General features: G+C 39.0%; 1 protein-coding gene across 1 annotated transcript in view; it reads right to left on the bottom strand.

Moving 5' to 3' along the window:
* grm4 (glutamate receptor, metabotropic 4) overlaps positions 1 to 21,843 on the bottom strand; it is a gene marked incomplete at both ends in the record, with an annotated part of 151,732 nt that overhangs the window by 24,415 nt on the left and 105,474 nt on the right. Inside the window, 3 exons of the mRNA XM_083894680.1 lie at positions 9,483 to 9,623; positions 10,875 to 11,029; positions 17,947 to 18,082. Coding sequence (XP_083750806.1) covers positions 9,483 to 9,623; positions 10,875 to 11,029; positions 17,947 to 18,082 — 432 coding nt within the window. The remainder of the gene's footprint in view (positions 1 to 9,482; positions 9,624 to 10,874; positions 11,030 to 17,946; positions 18,083 to 21,843) is intronic.

The following is a 21,843-nucleotide window of genomic DNA, read 5'->3' as shown; positions in this document are numbered from 1 at the left end:
TCTCTCTCTGACAAGTATTTCACGCACCACTTCAGACACTATTGTTTGTTTACGGTCATCTTTCCGGGTGTCAACTAGACCTGCCCCACTCTCCGGCCCCTCGCTGTTCGCCGGGGAAATAATGTTGATAATGCGTAGTCAAAATTTTAAAACGTCTTGCCATGGTCCTGACTGAGCCTCACTGTGTGCAGAGAGCTGCATCATGGATATGTGTCCGTAACACTCATAGCACAATGTCTCTGTCAGAGCACACTGCACTTTCGGTTTATATCTGTGTTCACATTAAAAACCTTCCAGCGTCTTGTTTTTGTGCTTTGCTTCTCACCGCTGTGAAACTCTGTGAAAATCAGAACGATGCGACTCATGTCTTTGGTTCACTGCCCCGAGTTTGTTATCTACACTTGCTGCCTGTTCATCATATGCATTTGTTTGACCACTTCTCTCTCTCTCCCTCTCTCTCCAGCCTTAGTAATGTAAAGTCGCAGTTGCAGTTCAGTTCAAGTTCAGTGGTTGTTGGGAAATAGAGCTTTGTGGAAAACCTGAAAGCATCTGGCAGTGGTTGAGCAAAGACTGTGAGAGGACAGTGCAGTTCACTGTCTGGGCCTGAATAATAATAATAATGATCATAATTTTCTGGCTTAGGATTTATACTTATCCTTTAATGTTGATGTTAATTCATGTCTTTAAAATCTTATTATTGCATTAAAATTACCTGTAGTCCCTGTAAAGTGAGAACAAAAACAACTCTAAACAATATTACATCATGATATCACACTTATACTTAATAATACTATTTATGATGCAACATTAATGTATTAATATCAAAAACAGACATTTATTTTATTTTAATTACATAAATAGTAGTGTGGACAACATAATTAAAATTCGTATCAGGAGCCGTTTCGCCCACTGCCATTCGTGGCTCGGGCCCAAACAAGTGTATTTATATATGTAATTGAATGTTGTATATGATACATTTAATAATGGGATAATATTGACCAAATGTCTTATTATTATATTATATTATATCACCTCTCTAGCAGCTGTGCCTCAGCTACACACTATGTTAAAAAGACTGTGAGGTCGTGAGCCATGTTTTCATTATAACCTGATATTAAGTTGGGGTCCGCATTTAATCGATTGTGGTGCCGCATGTGGCCCCCGGGTCGCCAGTTTGAGACCCCTGATATACAATAGTGAAGAGAGGAAACTCTGCATTTGCAGAAACTTTAATATTTAATGCTCCCTCATGTTTCGACTCTATTATAAAATAAATATTGCACTGACGATTAACTTAAAACATGTAAAATATTGCAAATCTATTGCAAAATTGGATATTTTGGATATTATATGGTTCAGCCCTGTGTTTGTACTGTGATAAAAAGCATGCTGTTGTTGTGAGGTGGCAGACATTTTAGCGCCGACAAAGAGAGTCTTATTATCCTGTTAAATCATTGTCACTTATGAGACGGGGAGAAATAACAAAGCAGGCGGTGTCCAATATGTGTTTTACTGCGTGTATGAGGCAGTCGACAGCATTCAAGAAAGTGAAGCTAAAGAAGAAGTTCATATATTTCCAGAGACGAGGAGAGACGGGTGATTGTTAAAGTTCTTTGTGACAATGTCTTGAGATTTTATTCAAGCCAAAATTAAAAATCTTGACAATCAGTGCAATCGAGGTTAATTTGCACCGACTCAGTAGGCAGACAGTGAGTGCTTTTACTTCCTGCTTTGAAAGTTGATGCTTCTTAGAATAATGAAATAATTTTACACTCATTTTGCGGCATAAATGTTTTGAAATCACATCAGTGTCTTCACATCATTAAGAATGATTTGAGAGAGAATAGTGGCTCTTGACAATAATGCCATGTTGAAAAGTAGTGGAAAAAAAAGGCACCATAATTAATTCACTGTGCCAATGAGCAGTAGCTTAAGCAGGCTGTTTTCTAATGGCTCAATGATTGATATTGCTACGACATCCTAATTGCTCACAAATGTATATCATTTCCAAAACGTGCTTACTGTCGTCAAGGCGGCGACATTTGAAGTCTTTACACTGCTGGTTTCACTTTGGTTTCACTTGGAAGTCACTCAACCAAAGCTTGGCCCTTTTCAGTAAATCATTCGCTGGTTTTGCTCCAAGAAAAGCAACAACACCAGACAACGTGAAGGACGTCTAATGATCTGATAACATGGACACGACGTAACGCAGCTGATAAAGGAGAATTGTGCTTCGTAAGACGTCTGTGTCGGGGATTCTTATCTCGTCGGAGAGTTTAACAAGTGTCTGCTTTAAGCAGATGAATAGTTTTTGTCTTGTTATGGGAAATATACGCATACTCCCAGTATTTCCTCAGTTATATAAGACTCTGAATGATTTAAATAGCTTAAATATTGGCAGTTTACAAATGCGTCCCGTTGGCGAGCCGAAGCTAGAATAAACAGACAGGCGTTTGTTTTTAAATGAGGTGTAGGTTTCCCTTTTAAAGCTCAGATTTCTCCACATAGTCCAAACACGTCCTTTCAGCTTTGGTGACAGCTGCGAACCAGAGGTGTCCGCCCATTCCATTTTCAAGACCGCTTACTTTAAAAACAACAAACCTAAATGGAATTTCTTCAGTTTTGGCACAAACATTGCCTTGGCATCAACGATGTATTGAATACGTCACTTTAACGTTTCAAAATATGGTTTTGGCCAAAACCCAAGTACGGAATTGGACGATGGAGCCAAAAATGTTAAAATCACAATTTAAAAAAAGGTTCCAATTAGTTCATATTGATTATTTCTGTGATAAAATGTCAAATATTAAGTTTTGATCTTGAGTGAACGAATAAATTGTTGGTTTGTCTGCATAACGAATTGTAAAACCCATGTTTAACAGAGAGAGAGATTGGATTATTGACAAGTCTGATGTGGTATTTATCCGCAACATCTTATTTCAGGAGTGAAACTTCTCTTCAACATCATAATGCTGTACAAAAATCACTTCTATGGTTTTATTATTAAACAGGAGAAGAAAAGGTGACGATTTGTTCTCGCAACTTGGGTTTTTGACACTAAAAAAAAAAGCTAAAAGGTGATGCAAACAGAGTACAGCATGACTTGTTTCTGTGAGCCATTCTCCCGTGCCTCACTTGCATACATACTCCATGTTCATTCTGCTCTACTAATAAAATAACTGTCTGTATCTGCCGAATACAGAGTAAAGAAAGCACAGTGATTGCAGAAGGCTGCAGGAAGGTCGCTCTAGGGCAATGAAATGAATGAAGATGAAAACTGGCTACTGTATCTTTTTATCAGTACTTTAGAAGTTTTCATCAAGGCAACCTTGAGTTTCTGAAAGCCGCACAGTACAGTGGTCTGTACTGTGTTTTGTCCATCAACATTGCTTTGAATTGCATTAAATTGTTTAATGTTTGCCTCCCATCTGTATTCATTCATTCATTCACCATGCAGATGTGAACAAAAAAAAATAATTCCATATATTGTGCACGCTGTGATTTATTTCTTTGTGTTGCTGAAAATGATGGGCTGCCTGCCCAACTTAGCTCTTGCACTTAGCTGATAGAACACACTGGAACTTTCTCGCCAGTCTGGATTCGGAAAACATGAATTTTGACTTGGCGCAAGCAAAGGTAACAAGACAGTTCAGCCTTAAGGTGGATTTCCACTGGGCGCGTTACACGCGGTGCGGTCGCCGTTGCTGATCGCTTCCATTCTAATCAATGTGAGCATTTCCACCGGACGGGCTGCGGCGCGTCTCAGGAGAGTCCGAGAACCGGCTCGCCGCGCCGCAGCGCTATCGATAGGTAGCAGTTCTATTTTTGCCGTTGCCGAGTCACGCCAAGCTCAACAGAGCAGATCGCACCAGACGACAAATCCGACACACAATCAAAGTAAAAACGCTTCCGCCCCCCCTTTCAAAATAAAACACAATACGCAGGTCATATAGCCTGTCACGACTTCATATCAACATTAAGTCGTAACTGGTGCTACCAGGTCAACAGTCAATTGATCAGAGGGTCTCGGAGAGTCGTAACGTACGACGAGAGACTGATTGTTGAAGTGCAGAAACATAAAATCGTTTATGACACCAGATCAACAGTTCTTCCACGTCGTAGAATGAAAGAAGCTGTGTTGTTGTTGTTTCCTTTACACACACACACACACACATTTTATCACGGGGATCTCGTGTCCGTTCAGGATTATCGCGTGATCTTCCGTCAATACCGCTGGCTCCCATGGCGCCGCTGCGCCCGGTGGGGATTGACGCCGGGCAGAGGACGAAGCAAAACCAAGCTGCTGACGTTCCGCGGCTGTAACGCGCCCAGTGGAAATCCGCCTTTATTGCCTTCATTTGTAGTGTCCTTAATGTGCCGTTAACCGCGCGAAAGGCGCTATCAGTGGTAACGCATGACCGGAAAAAGACGTGTGTGATGTTTACGTGACTCCTGATTTGTTAAAATAAGCCTCTATAGGAACGCTAAACACAGAGTACACAGGTACGCTGGTTATTTGTAGCGCTGCTCTTTTCCTTTAATAAACAAACACGCTACGGTTGGATTGTTAGCGAGCTAACAAAGCTAACTGGTAAACGGTGCCTGACTGCGCAACTAGAGACTAGACTAGAGACTCATTTTAACAATCGGGAGTCACGTAAACATGTCACGCTGGTAACGGCCCAGCATTATTATTTATGTTTCTGTGCAAAATAAAAGCAACTCTCCCCTAGCCCCGCGGTGATACTTTATGTGGTCACGTCCAGATTATCTGCTACGCTACCCTAAGTGGATGAACTTGACCACTCCTCCAGTGTGATTCCACTCAGGCTCTATACCAGCTGACTGCACATGCTGCGTTGTAGCCCAACACACCAAGCATGCTCTTGTTTTGGTCAAGAGAGATAACAAAGAAGACGGTCACCATGGAAACTTGCTTGAGTTTTTTTGGGATTTTCCATTGTTACCCAAGCATGTACCTGCCAGTACATGCACAAGGGCATACAAATGAGGGCAAAGTCCTGGTGAGAAATCACTACCGCTTCCATGGAATGCGAGTATGCATGTGTGCGACTGATGAGGACGAGAGGTACGAATGGAATGTTTGCGGAAATGTGATGAGAAACAAGGTGGTTCACATGATATTAATATTCTTATAATTCCCTTTCTTTCTTTGTTTCAAGCATCTCGTGTTTCAGACAAACGCCGTGTTTCTAGCATGAAAATGATATCCTCTTCTGTCCCTCGCGAGGGCCTTGACAAACTTTGACTGACAACCGTTTCAACTAACCCCCCCCCCCCTTCATTTCCTTATTCCAATTAAGAAGGCGACAGAAATAGACCTCGGCGCTTCAGTGCTTGTCTTCTTTTCCAAAGACGTGGCCGGCGAGATTAAAGTGAACTCATTGTTGCGGCTGAGAACTATGGACAGCAACTGAGAATTTCTTAATGTAACACTCTTTAATCAAGAACTCACAAACGGAAATGCCCCTCCTTCACATGGAGTCATTTCTCTGAACCAGAGCAGGTCAATAATAACATCTGCACAGATGAGGAAACATCCTTTTGTTCCTATCATTTGCATAGCATATCGGGGGAATCAAATCAAAGAGCTGTCAAGCGCTGATTAGTTGCATGTGGTGTCCCTTGATGTTTCCAGTGAGCAGTGGGCGTCAGACCATTTTGCGGGCATGTACTTGTGTCTGTTAGCCTTGATGACTCATGTCTGCAGGGATGCAAAGCAACGGAGTGACTCAAGCCAGTTTCCTTCACACAGGCTGAGCCTCGACGTGTGCCGAAATGACGTCAAACCAGAAGCATCACACCTGCAGTGGCTCTCATCTTTGCCAGCAGCCCCGGCAAGACAGAGAGGTTTCATTAGAGGGGAATGCTGCAATGCACGATTCCGAGAGCAAATTGTCCTTCATATATTCTAGTTCACACAGCATTATAACTAAGGAGACAAATTAAAATGGTGCTTTTGGGGAGTAAAATGCAGCAAGTACCAGAAGGAAAGCACTGCCAACACTCTCAATAGAGCAAATTTAGAGACTAGATTCAACTCGTAACTGATGTTTTAGGCTTACTGACCAGTCATGACAAAAATAATCTCATGACGGAGCGAAATGTCTGTCCGTTATTGCCAGTTAATCTCCTTTTTCACGAATACGCCGAGCTGGAAATCGAGCACTTTCGTCACCAACCATGTTATGAGAGCTCAGCTATAACAAATGCCTATAGAATATATATTTTAATAAAGCGTCAGTGTCAAGGAAAACGTAGCTCACGACCTGTGGACAGGTCATATTGATAGTGTATATGCGGCACTCTGGGGATATTCACACAGAGTAATGTGGTTTTTTTTCCGGGGATGACAATGTCAGTCTGAAGCTACAAAGTAAATCTTGGCCTCGAGGGCAGTAAACACAACACTGGGAAAAGGATGAAGCAAGGATGTGAATTATACATTTTGCTCTCTGTGTTGTTTTCCCTTGCACTCTGAGATAGATACGCATTAATGTCTCGTACCTGGAAGATGATCTGTTACTGCCTTGCTGTAATGGTACATGCATTTCCCAGAGATGGAGATGTCATGGTGATGGCGTGCTGTGATTAAAAGCTTTGATAGAAGAACACGCAAAAGAATACGATACGATACGCAGTATCCACTGGTCAAAATCATTAGAACGGATGTAGGAACAATGGAAAAAACATAGAATCTGATAAGATCCATGAACTCCCCAAAATATCCCATCAATGCTTCACTAAGCAAATATTGTAAATGTGTTGATAAAAAAAACCCATCAACAACGTTTTAAAGGAGTCATGTTTGGGTCTGTTTTTTGTTTGATATGGCTGATTATGATTAGGCGATGTTGCATCATCATAAATGTGCTGTTAACGGCGTATAAACTGTTTGGTTGTTTTTTTTCACGGCATTATTGTGGCGGGAGAAAGACTTAAAGTCTTGACAGGAAAGGATTGTGCTTGTAAGACTTAACAATGGCAAGGATAGTTAGCTCTGAATGAAATGTTTGTTTCTAACACAACGCCAGCAAAGATGTATCGCTCCCACGGGGCTACTCAGAGAATGAAAAGGGGCTGCAGCAATTTAGCTCAAGATCAGCCACCATGACAACTGATAGATGAGGAAATAATTTTCCAGAAGGCAGCTAGTAGGAATTTTTTCGGAGTTATTTCTGCTCATTTACCAAGGGATTTGTTGTGTGGAGAATGAACCGTTAAGTCACTGCTAATTGATTGGCTTTGCCTGTTCATCTATTGTCCACATTTAGTGCGTCTCCGATGGTATTCGGTGACATTTTGTTTAATGTCAGATAGATTATAAGCAGCGAAAGGACCTCACGTCAAAACAATAAAATGTAATGTTTATTATGCAATGTCCTTCCAAATAACTAATAAGAATTTTGCCACGGTGTCGCCATAGTTTAACAATATAGACACTGGGGTTTGATCATAATAAGCTTTAATATTGGTCTGCAGAAGATATATTTATCCATTCATCCATCCATTATATACCGCTTTATCCTCCACAAGATATATTTATCCAGTTTATAATTGATAATCCATCCATTTTCCACTGCTTTATCCTCCATATGAGGGTTGCAGGGGGGAACTGTGCCAATCTCAGCTACACAAACATATACAGATACACATATACACATACATTGTATGTGTATATGTGTATGTGTATACGTGTATGCATATGTGTATACGTGTATGCATATGTGTATACGTGTATGCATATGTGTATACGTGTATGCATATGTGTATACGTGTATGCATATGCGTATACGTGTATGCATATGCGTATACGTGTATGCATATGTGTATATGTATATACGTATGTGTATATATATATGTGTATATGTATATGTATATACGTATGTGTATATACGTATGTGTATATGTATACGTATATGTATGTCTATATATATGTGTATATCTATATGTATGTGTATGTGTATATGTATATGTATGTGTATATGTTAATACATATATGCATATGTATATACATATATGTACATGTGTATATGTACATGTGTATATGTACATGTGTATATGTGTATATATGTATATGTGTATGTGTGTATATATAATATATATATACATATTGTATGTATTATTATACATATATTATATATAAATATATATATATGTATGTATATATATATATGCATGTGTATATGTATGTATTAAAGAGACCTTCTAGTGTAAGTACATGCTCAAATTCTGCTGAAACCTGTCTTTGCAGCATATAAAAAAAAGCAAGTAAGGAGTTGCCGAGCAATAACTGTACAGGGGTGTGGCTTTGTCACTATTATGTTGTGATGTGGGCGGGGTGATGGGGAACCCAGAGTGACAGCTACTCAGTGCATTATGGCTACAAAGTAGAAAGAGGGTAAGAGGCTCGAAGCTACTGTCGGACATTTATTGAGGTTTCTAAGTGTTTGACTGTGGGCACATGTGTCGTATCTGGGTTAGCAGCTCTGCTGGAGGCTCCCCTGCTGTGTGTGTGTGTGTGTGGGAGCGTGTCGGCCCATAGTCATAGCCCTGCTTTATATTGTGATTAACGTTACGCATTGTCAGCCCTAAATACCTTGTTAAACTCTGACTGTAGCACAGCTATCGGCGAGACCATGTGCTGAGTTTATTGCCACTGCAGAGGAATAAATCTTGTTCATGTAAATGTTTGTCCTTTTTTTTTCCCCCATAGAGATACAAAGTCCACATTAATGTTATTTAACATTAGTTACCAGTTCTGTACAATAACAAAAAAAAATTATAATAATCATTTCAACTTCTTCAGTGCTTATGTGTAACATTATCCCAAATGGGAGGCTTTATAAAGAAGTGCTGACCACTTACACACACATTTGGACTAAATATGAACATGAAATTCACTAAAAATGTAAATTGCTGTTGTAACAGTTTATGAAAGTGTTGTCACTTTACATATATTGTAGTTACAGGAATATAAACGTCACCACATTTAAATCAGTCAGTTTTGACTACTTGAGATGCAGAGTAGTTGTGCAGACTTGTGTGGGAGACAGACCTGTGGAGACTACAGATTTTAATGACCTGAAAGCTTGTTTCTAATGTGCTGATTGGATTTACTATTGATTATGTTTTCAGCGCAGGAGGTGGCACAGTTTTGCGATTGCTGTTGTCGTCCAACTGCAAATTAAACCTCGCCAGCGGACAAGTAATGGGAACATTAATTTCTCCTGGACGAAAATTAGAGATTCCCATTCACTTAATCTACGCCCATTTCATTTAACCTAAATTAGAGAAGTGTGATTCCTCTCTCCCTGATGACAAATAAATTTACCACCGCATAACAACTACACACACACACACACATAATGTATTCACAGCAGACACAATCAATACACTTGGCCAGTGAGTGAGTGAGTGAGTGCTTTCCACTGCCTTTGCATCTATTCATGTATACTCACTGGTGCATTTTTTGATGCCAGATCCTTTCTTCACAGCGTGCCGACTCAACTTGCACTGGAAGTTGTTCTCCCAGAACTCTGCGAACCAGATGTTCCTTCTGTTGTTCTCCAGTGTTCTGCTGATGAAATAGCGATCAAAACCTGCAAAAGAATAGGACACAGGTGTTGTAATAATGGAGGACGGGAATCATTGAAAATCTTTTTAAAAGCACATTATATACTCTGGTGGTTTTTCAGTAGATATCAGTAGTGATCATTTTTAAAAGGAACCCCGGCTATAAGACTTGTAGTTCTTAAAAGATAAATGTTAGTATCAGTTATAATAAATTGATATAAAAAACCTTCTTGATGTCTTTGTTTTTATAAAATTTGTAAAAATAGTTTAACTCGTAGGTCGCCATTGTTGTTAACGTCGCAATGCACTCTGGGTAGTGACGTATAAAGGTTATAAAATTCCTCCTCCTCCTCCTCCTGTATGTTTCGCTCGGGTTCAAATTGAAAATGCTGAACAGATGACATGTTTATGCTGAACAGTCACAACAGGGTCCCGAAGCCCCCAGTACAACCTTTATACGTCACTACCCAGAGTGCATTGCGACGTCAACAACAATGGCGACTTACGAGTTAAACTATTTTTACAAATTTTATAAAAACTAAGACATCAAGAAGGTTTTTTATATCAATTTATTATAACTGATACTAACATTTATCTTTTAAGAACTACAAGTCTTATAGCCGGGGTTCCTTTTAAAGATCCAGTGAGTTATTGTTCCATGATCCGAGTCCAGTTTGGTAAACTTTATAGACGAGTATGTAATCCTATTCAAACTTGGTTATCCATTGGCAACTTAATTCCAGCTTTACAAGCGTTGGTCAAGATCTATACTGTACATTTAAAGTGAGGACATAGAATAAATGGGGATGCACAATATTATCAGCACATTTTAAAGCCAGTATAAGATATTGGCTGTAAAATGGATTATAGCATAATATTGGCAAATACACACAAGATCTGCCAGTATGACTAATGACGACAACAGTAGGTTTAATAGGCCGCTACCTGCTTGACTTCTATGCTGGTGCCCTCTCCAATTTTTTTTTTCCGATTATTTATTTTCGATCAATGAAGAAAATGTATATCTACATCTGCTGCAGAATAAGTTGGGGAAATATGATCTATCATGATATCTATCAGTCAAGGTTATTGACTCTAGCACTCCCGATATATCAGCATATTGGATATCGGCAAAAAGTCCAATATCGTGCGTCCCCTAAAGACCGATTGTGATATAGGTTTAGACAACCATGCCTAACTTTATGTTGTGTAAGTGTCGGAAAACAATACACAGAGTAAGCAATAAGATTTAATGCAGTTAAGTGTTTTATGAATACCTTTGATGGACTGTCGTTTGGGTAGGATGGTGACTGCCCCTTCTGCCATTTCCTCCTGGTTAAGAATTGGTGAGATTTTGGAGCCCCAGCTGTCAGAGCCCACCCAGATGAAGTGGCCCGTTTGATTGGCCTTCTTCGCAGCGAGAAGGAGTCGTCTTTGGGAAAGAGTGGCACAGAGAGAGAGAGATTTCTAATTAGACCTTTGATAAAATGTCGTGGTGACCAGGCTTTGTTTTGCATGCACAGTCAAGTATCAGCCTAGGTTTTCGACTAGGGCTGCACGATAAATCATTATTAAATCGCAATCTCGATTCGCTACTACACGTGATCTCATTGCTAAATACACCAGACTCCTCTGCTAATTGATGAGATTTTAGACATTTCCTTTGGCGTTTAACGCACATTTTCAGGATTGTTGAGCCTTTTCAACTGATCTACAGTTCGGCATTGTTCGGTTTGATTTTTGTGCTTCTTCCCGTGACGCAACTCTGACCAATCAGTGCACGGCAGTCTGAGGACTTCACGCATTTTCCCTAGTTATGACGTCACGAGTCGAGCGAGTGGCGACACGCCATATCGTTAGCCTAATAGCATAGTTGCCTAAGTCATATTTTAACGTTTTCGGGAAAACAAGAAAAAACATTTTTTTTTAGCAAAAACATTGGTAAAGTTAGGCAGATATCACAATTACCAAAAAAAATGACTTAGGCAATTATGCTATTAGGCTAACAATGTTACTTAACCCTTGGGGCCTGTTTTGCGTATTTTACGCTCTTAGCTTTTTAATTTCTTGATAATCCTGTCAATTCTCATGCATAATATGCCATGAAATTTGTCAAGATGTATGTGTGTTTTTATGCTTTCTTGTTATGTCCAGCTCAGCTCTGGCAGTAAGGCTAAAATACGCTGATTTATGAGCAGAAGTTACATTTGGTCTGTTTTGCGCCAAAAAATGCCTCCGTTGAAACCCATTCAAACTGCAATTTTGTTGGATTTTGCTCCCAGTAAAGCTTAATGCATGCATGTTATTATATCTGGGTATCAATCTGGTGGCGTCATGACAAAATCATGGAATTTAAACGGTTAAAATCTTTAAAAAAATATATATATATAATTTAAATAATTAGGGCAGATATAGATGAAGAAAACTAGCGCAATAAAAATAGATCATAATGTATTATATTTTTATAGCTTTTGAATTTAAAAAGCACAGTTTTTGTGATAAGCAGGATGAATGTAACAAATATTATAACAGTCCCTAAGGGTTAAGCCACGACGATAATAACTAGCGCTTTTTTAGCATCACGCTTTAGCCCCTCCCACTTCCAATTTTTCACGCTTTCTCACTGAACCTTGTAAACAAAAATAAATCGTGATTCACTTTTTTTTCCAGAATCGTGCAGCCTCTAATACACTCTTAAACAAAATAAGCAGCTGCTTCACAGCTCATTTCATTGACAACTCTGTCTGGACAAGGTTGAACTGAGAGACACCACATCTATGTATTCCCCGTGTAGCGTACTTCTTCTTTGCCGTGGCGAAATGACACCCTCGCCACATTTGTTCAGGCTTGTTGCCAATGGAAGTAAGTGTTGGGAGTCATAAAAAAAAAAAAAAAAAAAAAACTGCCAGCAAGCTCCGCGACAGCAGCAGTCTTACATCAAGAAGGCTCGAGCACAGCAACATTAAATTTAAACCCAGCCACCTGGCATGTGAAGCATTACTGGCCATTATATCGCCCCCAAAGATGCTGGAGCAATAAATATTAAGCATCATGTTGTGTTGTACACCATGTCAGCTTTTTTTACACGGCATATACTTTTTTTTTTTTTTTTTTTTAACATCCACCGTAAGTCTAGGCACTCGCATAAAAAAAAAAGGACATCATAACCTTGTAAAATAATTGCCACAGATTTTTTGTGAAATGTGTGAGTCATCCCAAGTTATGACCCTGAGCTTTTAATGTTTGATTGGTAATGATTTTTTTTTTTTCCCGAGTCTGCTCTCAGAAAATTTAGTTAAATGAGCATGTCTTAAGGTGCAATTATGCACCCCATTTAGGAAAAAAACGAAAGAGATAGATTTTTCCACCTTCTGGACATTAGATCACGGAGATATGGCTGGATAATCTGAAAGGTTTGATTAAAAATTAACTCGGTGAGGAAGTGTTGGGGTCAAACTTTGACAGGTTTCCAACTCCAGCTCAAGTTTGTTGACCTCTGCCAAGGAGGTAAATGTTTTCGCCAGAATTTGTTTGTCTGTCTGTCTGTTAGCATCATAACTCGAAAAGTCACAGACAGATTTGGATGACATTTTCAGGAAATGTCCGCATTTGGGACCAATAAGAAGTGATTACATTTTGGGAGTGATCCGTAGACGCTATCACTCTTTTTATTGCTATTTTGTAGGCACTGAGCTGCCTTGGCGGAGGTCTGCGCTCTCAGAGTGCTTTTCTAGTTTGTGAATAAAATTGTAAACATCACCTGACACGACATTTAGCCACATACACTCCTTACATAATTATTTGATCTATCCAATCCAATCCAATGTTATTTATAAAGCACTTAAATAAAACAAATAATTCATACAATAAAACAATAAAATACTGTGGAAAATATAAAAAACAACACACATTAACAAGCCACACAATAAAACGTTTTTACGTTTTTACGCCGTAAAGTTTTTTTAAGTTGGTCCTCACAAAGATGCCCATACAAGAACACACACAAACACATTCTTGTACTTGCTGCATACTGAGGACCAGCATTTCCACTTTATAAATCAACACAATTACAAATATCTACTTCATGAATGACATCTATATAGAACCACTGGTTGCAGTACTATAAAATGTCTGCAGGTGGAGCCCCAGAGCAAAAAGGGCTGGAAAACTGTTTCGATTTTTTTTTTTTTAAATTTTGGTCAAAATTTTTACAAAAAAATCATACTGAAACTATGTCGACCAAAATGTAAAAAAAGAATTGGACCAAATATTTTTGGTCCAAAATTTGAAAAAAAGAAAAGAAAATTTTGACCCATAATTTAAAAAAAAAAATTGGTCCAAAATTTGAAAAAAAAATTTGGTCCAAAATTTGAAAAAAATAATTGGTCCAAAATTTGAAAAAAAAATTTGGTCCAAAATTTGAAAAAAAAATTTGGTCCAAAATTTGAAAAAAAAATTTGGTCCAAAATGTTACCCAAAATGTTTGGTCAAAAATTTTACCCAAAATTTTTTGGTCCAAAATTTTACCCAAAAGTTTTTGGTCCAAAATTTTACCCAAAATTCTTTGGTCCAAAATTTTACCCAGAATTTTTTGGTCCAAAATTTTACCCAGAATTTTTTGGTCCAAAATTGTACCCAAAATTTTTTGTCCAAAATTTTACCCAAAATGTTGGGTAAAATTTTACCTAAAAATGACCTCACTTTGTTGGTTAAAAACCCTCACTGGTCCTCAGTATGCTGCAAGTACAAGAGCACACACACACACACACACACACACACACACACACACACACACACACACACACACACACACACACACAGATAGACTCTTCCCTTTTCAGTCTTTTGCTTCTACGATACTTAAGTCATGTGTTGTATATCTATTTCTTTTTATGAAGCGTTACTTGTCCAAACTGGTCTCTGGACACTTGGAGCTGCGTGTTGCAGGAACAGCAGCAGCAGCAGTGACTGGCAGTGCTAGTGGACAGTGAGGGGGCATGTCTAACATGCTGTGTAAGATTGTTCCACAATCTAGTACCATTGGTTCTACCTCCGGTGGTACTTGGTGGAAAATCAGAAATACTTGTCTGGTATATAACCCAGGATATGTGCTCGGAGTGGAGCTGAGGAAACAAAAATACATAAATTATATAAAGATAATCATCATATCTCTCGTCTGAAGTATTTGTGAGGAAGAGGAGGATGTTGGGTATTATTAGGAATAAATCCCTCCTGTGAAAAGTCTGTAGCTGACTTTTTCCAAGAGCTCAATATTTTCTCAGGTGTCACTTGATATCAAACATTTGAGAACCGCTTATCGGGTATTTATGTGTAATATACTTAGCGTTTTATTCAATCTAATCTTTGAAATTACACTTATTATTGAATGTTAAATGTTCACAAAGCTCATCAGCGGTTCATCCAGATCACTTTCGTTTTTATTTCCTTGTTCTCCGAATGTGTATTCTCACTGGACGTTGTGAGACCACAGAGTGCACGGCTAACATTTATTCTGTATTCTGTACAACGCTCCAAGTATTATATTCATATAACTAATCAGGGATTGCATTAAAGTGTTCAATCAAAGCAGCTCTGCAGCGATGGAATCCCACCGGATTTCTATAATGACTACATATTCAGACTATTACAAAGTTATCAGGGCCGGATTAAGTCGATGAGCACAGGGACTTTCTGCCCTGGTCATCAGCAGACCATCACTGCCCACTTCCACAAGAAATACACTGGCTTACTAAGTGATTGCTGGGAATCGCGCTCCTTTTGCAGAAGCCACAGCAGTGACCTATGTGTGGCATGTGGATTAATTAAGCCTTAATTTTAGACTATCAATCTTAGCAGGAGATAATGACACATTTCTGTCCCCACAAGGAAAAGCCAGGGACACACATTTGCTCTGGTGTTGTGACACGGGGACAACAACAGACTTAGACGTCAGAGAGGTGGATAGACATTTGATTACAATAGAACTGACAGTGACGGGTACGAAGAATAGAGAGTCAAAGTTTTTTTTTTTTCCGTGTGTGTGGGAGACGGGAAGATTTATTGCGTGCAATCAGGTGGTAAATAGCACAACAATGATGCTGCAGAGTAACACAAAAAAAGTTTGAGAGAGTGGAAACAAGTGTACATTTTATAAACCTTTGTTTGACGAGGACTGCACTAGGGCTGTAAAGTCAAAGTCGACTGGTCGACTTATTGGTCGACACGCTCTGGCTCGACCAAAATTGTGATTGGTCGACTAAATTTATTTATTTTTTATTTATTTTTTTAAGGTGAATTTCATTAGAAGGAAAGTACCACATGCTAATAGGGGTGTTTTACAGCACCCGTGCTTCACAGGTAGCAGCCTGTCATCAGAGAACACCCCCCTTGTTTTCCACTATTTTGGTTTAGTCCAGCCCAGTGGGTTGTCGTCGCTCCGTGGCTCATGAGGACAGTCGGACAGATTAGCGTTGTCATTAATTAGACGTGAATTTTGAGCTTTTGATGTTAGGCTACATTCGGTCCTCTGTCGCATCCATGTCAGACATCAGCAGTGTGGTAGCATTTTTCAAAAAGTAGAAAAAAGTGAAATGCAAACTTTGCAAGCAACAGTTTGCTTTACACAGCGCTACTACAAACATGACATATCATTTAAAAACGCTAAGCTAAGGTTGCTCCGTCCGTTTTGAGTATGAACATCAGAATTATTAGCATATTTCAATGTTTTAGTCTATTAATCGTTCATTGGTTTTGGATGAACGTAATGCAAAACGCTGTCAGAGGCGTCAGACTCTGTTGAACTCCAGCCGCGGCTGCGGGTCTTTTCAAAATAAAAGAGCCGCACCCACAAAGTAACCCCCGTCGATTAGTCGATTTTTGGTCGAAATTTCAGGACTTTGGTCGACCAAGAGTTTCTTTGGTTGATTACAGCCCTAGACTGCACATTGTAACGGAAATCTCTTTCTTTACAAGCGAGACCAGGGTCGGCATAAAAGATGGGAAATACTGAATTATGTATGGCAGGCTACGGAATAAATATACATATTAAAGTAACATAAATTGCTAATCTTAATCTAATCTCCTCAAAACCTGCACGTATGTACGGTCGAAGCCTGCGAGTTCTTTGGATAGCTGCACTTTATTTTCAATGTAGAACATTCAATTTAAAATAAATAAAATAATTATGGCCCCTGCATTAAAGTGCCATGGCCAGGCTTTACTGTTACAGAATACGTTTTTACGTCGCTATAAAAAATAACTGTGTGGGAAATATTGCTCTTTAAACACAGGGTGGTCAAATCAAAAGTAATTTGCTTGAAACGTGTAGTAAAAAAACAACTTCTGATATTTTATTGTGTTTGCACAAAATCCTTATGACTGCAGTTTTGTATCTAGAAACACTATCATTCAAAAGTTAGGGGTCACTTAGAAATGTCCTTATTTTTGAAGGGAGCTCACTTTTTCAATGAATATAACAGTAAATGAATCAGAAATACACTCTATACATTATTAATGTGGTAAACGTGTGGTAAAGGTGTATAGAGGCTCATTTCCAGTGTTCTAATGGTACATTGTGTTTGCTAATCGCGTTAAAAGGCTATTGGATGTTTAGCAAACCCTTGAAAACCCTTGTTCAATGATGTTAGCACAGCTGAAAACAGTTTTGCTGGTTCTTTGACGAATGGGCAAAATTATTATTTTGAATAAAAATCATTATTTCTAATCTTGTCAATTTCTTGACTATATTTTCTCTTCATTTTGCAACTCTTTTGATGAATAAAAGTGTGACTTTTAATGGAAAACGCAAAGAAAATTGTATAGGTGACCCCAAACTTTTGAACGCTAAACATATAGTGGACATTTTCAATCTTTGTAACTGTCCATTTACTGCTGGTCTTATTGTGCCGTTTCCTAAGGTGGCATTAGGAAAACTAACAACTTTGTTGTTGTGTTTGTGTTTCTAATTATCTAACTCGTCTGTTATATCCCAGCGACGAGGTTAATGGAAATGTGAGTGTAGCCAAAATCCAAAACGTATTTGCCATTTAAACCTCATGAATATTAACATGTGGGTAGCAGACTGTACAGGAAAAGGGCAATTAATATTGTTATCCTCACATGAGACGTTGTGACATTTTAACGTCAGCTGCAAAGGCCTCTGGTAAAACTAAACATTTATCACTTTGGACGTCGTCAGATTTTCCTTTTTCTTAAAGTTGAGTGTGTTTTCACTCGGGAGAAAAAAAACACACGGAATGCTATTGAGGAATCGTTAAACAAGAGAGTCAGAATACGTGACTTTAACAGTTGTGTAACTGACGAGCAATTAAAGTTTCTCTGAGAGCTCACCTGATGTCGTCCTCGTTGGCGAAGATAATGACTACTCGGGCGTTGGGGTTTTCACTCAGCCTGCGAATTATCTTGTCAAACTCTCCGGTTCTCGGTTCCCGTGGTATTTTCACCGACTGTGAAATGCACAGGCCACCTTATTGGAAGACAAAAGGGAAGGAGGGTGAAGAAAAAAAAAGGCAGAGTTTAAGAGAGCATAGAAATGCTTATTCTACATCAGAAGAGGTTTGAACTTAAAGCTCCAGTGCGGAAGTTTTGTCGCCCCCTTGGACAGAGACGTGGCCAGAAAACACTCTGTCTCTCTCTCCTGCCCAACCTGTTGCTCCCTCACTCAGTCTTCCTCTCTCACACACACACACGTTTGTGCAGCATCCGTAGTGAGGACACCTATAGAAACAATGCATTCCGTAGCCGCTAACCTTAACCATCGCATGTCTTGACTCAAATTAACAAGCCCAACCCTTAACCTAACCCTAACCTAAACCCAATTCTTACACTTAAATCAGGTCTTAACCCTTGAAAAGTCCTTTTAAGGGGTTTTCAGGGGGTTTCTAATCCAATCCAATAGCCTTCTAGAGTGATTAGCAAACACAACGTACCATTAGAACACTGGAAATGGGCCTCTATACACCTATGTACATATTCCATTAAAAACCAGACGTTTGCAGCTAGAATAGTCGTTTTCCACATTAACGATGTATTAAGTGTATTTCTGATTTAATTTAATGTTATATTCATAGAAAAAAAGTGACGGAATACAGCGTTTTGGCTTGTCCAAAAGTGTGTTGTTCCTCACAAAGACACCCATACAAGAACACACAAACAAACACACACATAGAGAGATAGACGGGCCTCTTCCCTTCTTGTTCTGCAAGACATTAGTCTTTTGTTTCTACGGTACTTCAATCACGTGTCTTTTTATGAAGCGTCGCTTGTCCGCACATGTCTCTGATAACTTGGAGCTGCGTGTTGCAGGAACAGCAGCAGCTGTGACTGGCACAGAGTCGGGCAGTGGTTTACGGGAACATTTGAATTGCTTCGTATCCTCTTTGAAGGGCACACGCAAAATTGTGATTGTGATTCAAATACAGTCGTGCAGTCCTACTGAGCGTCCAGGTTTATTTTTAGCCGCATAATTGTTGGTGTTCTCGAGCTAAAAATGTGTGTCAAATGATCATTTTGGATAGAACATTGTCCTGACCTGTACACATCGTATACTACAGACTGAAGTATATCTGTGAGAAACAAAGATTTCAGATCTGCACAGCAATCGTTGCAAACACGTTATTCGAATGAAATAGTGTGATGTCACGAATCATACCACAATCGCAATTTCAGTCAAAACAATCACAGTTAGATATTAGTCCAAAATAGTTCAGTCCAAACTGTATGTTTCACTTTATTAGCACTATTTAGCTGTTGTGTTGTCCACCTTCCCTCTAAGTCATTGGTTCTCAAAGTGCGGCCCGGGGGCCAATGGCGGCCCGCAGAAACATTTCTGGCGGCCCGCGGTGAATTACAGTTGATAGTTTTAATCCAGGAGCTACTAAGCTTGTTAAATGTTTATTGGACATTAATGGATACAGACCTATAAGTCTAAACAAAAATGGAGTATTTAAATGGTTTCTATATGGTGAATTTTAGTGTATTATTGGGTTATAAGCTGGTAATAAGCAGGTAGCTACAGCCCCCAATTACTAGCTATTTACCCAGTAAATATATGGTAACAGAAATGTGTTACTTGGTATTAACCTGTAATTAGAAGGTAAGAACAATGGCCAAAATACTGGGTAATTACCCAGTAAATTATAAAGGGTTATTATATTAATGCTTAAATTACATTATATTAATGCTTATATTACTTAACGCTAAAATGTAGAACTGCAATCTGGTCATTAAAATTATTACAAATGGCATTTATTTCTGTTTTCTTTCCTTTTTTTTTCCCTTTGGCGGCCCTCAGTCCAATGTTGGGTTCCTAAATTGGCCCTCAGGTATCAAAACTTTGAGAACCCCTGCTCTAAGTGTTGTGATTGTAAAAGTCATGAGGAGCGAATCAAGCATTTGTCAATGGTTTGAATGTACCAAGCATTTACATTTAAAACATACATTTTACAGGTTGCGAGTCCTGTTCAAGCTTTTTGTTACACAGAAACATTGGTCTTCCATGGAAAAAAAAACCTCACCATCCTTTAAATCTGTTTTTGATAGATTTACTATTAAATGTGTACAGGTATAGTATTTCACAATATGAGCAATGTGGGGTATTATAAAAAAATCTTTTCTGCGACCACAGGGGCAGCTTTGAGACATGGGGGCCCATCAATTCAGTTTATGGTGCTGTCAGTGAGTCCAGGGGAATTTGGTAGCGTTTGGAAGTATATACATTTTTCAATTGAAAACTGGTGTTATTTGTCATTGTTTACTTATTATTACACTGGTGCTGTTTGCTCAGCCTGCAAACCGAAATTTACCAAAGTTTTGCGTGCTTCAGTTTAAAGAGCGCTCTCGCCGTTTAAGAGATGCTCCGGTAATGAAGCGAGTCTAAAGCCAGTGTCCCCTGGTTACCAACAAGCCAAGGTCTAATTCCCAGTGTAGCATTTCAGAACAGATCCATTGTCCCTCTATCAAAATGCCACAGAGCATTTGCATGCTAATGTATTACTACCCCTCGTGACCCAAAGCAGAAGCAGCCGAATGAACAGTCGGAGCAGGAACGGCATCATCTAATGAATTTCACAGCAGCTGGACTTGCACCACAAAACAAAGCCTGGCCACGCATCAGGGACTAACGGGTTGAGCGGCTGCAAGTGTTGCTGAAAATGAACAGTAGATGTCATGACGTTGGACAGCTTTGCTCATGGGCTTAAAAAAGGTCTCCTCAGGTCCAGTCAGGGTGAGAGTTCACTCAGTGGATCTTTGTTTTTCCTGTACACCGGCAATTCATTTAGTGATTTTTGTTGTTGTCAGAAATGTTGTATTGGTCTCCTGTGGTTATGTATGTAACCGCTACAACTTGAATTTTCTGGCTTACACAACCCACTCGGCTGGTTAACAGATCAGCAGCTCCTTCCTTGGCCCGTGGCGTTTTATTGATGATGTTCTTGATTCAGGACCTTTTTTACTTCTGCCAGTGATGCAGCAAAAACTGTTGGGTTGGATTTCCGCTTCAAGGGAATTGGAATTTTTCAAAAGTTAAAAGAAATATCTACACTTGTGAAATGATAGTGGATGCCTTTTACCGTCACGAACCTTCTTTGCACCACCTGTACACATTTGTTTTAATGTGTCCTATAGGTGGCATGGGCGTGGGCAAATATGGGAAAGTAAAGTGAAAGGATTGCATGGAATAGAAAAACCTCCTTTCAAATCTAAAGTGAGGGGAGTTGGTGTGAGAGTGTGGAGAAAAAGACACAAATATCGAACAATCAAAAAATCTGAGTGCCACACTGCAGGAAAAGGAAAAGTCCATAATAGAACTGAAACGATTAATCGATGAATCGATTATTAATCGATTACTAAATTAATTTAATTAAAAAAATTAAATGTAAATATTTTCTTTGTTTCTTTGCTTCACATAACAAATACATCATTAAAAACTGAATAATATTGGTTTGTGGACAAAACATCATCATTTCCAGGTTAGACAAACGTCTTTTTTAGCATTTTCTGACATTATATGGACCAAGCGATTAATGGAGAAAGTAATTGTTGGATTAATCGATTACGAAAATAATTTTTCGTTGCAGCTCTAGTTGGATTTTACGCTTCAAGCTAATTGGAATTTTTCAAAAGTTGAAAGAAATATCTACACTGTGAAATGATAGTGGATGCCTTCTACCATCACGGACCTACTTTTCACCACCTGTACACATTTAATGTATCCTATAGGTGGCA

This window comes from Microchirus variegatus, assembly GCF_963457635.1.
Source record: "Microchirus variegatus genome assembly, chromosome: 9".
Taxonomy (NCBI): Eukaryota; Metazoa; Chordata; class Actinopteri; order Pleuronectiformes; family Soleidae; genus Microchirus; species Microchirus variegatus.
Note: the sequence above shows the minus strand (reverse complement) of the source record. Positions and strands in the feature narration are given on the sequence as shown.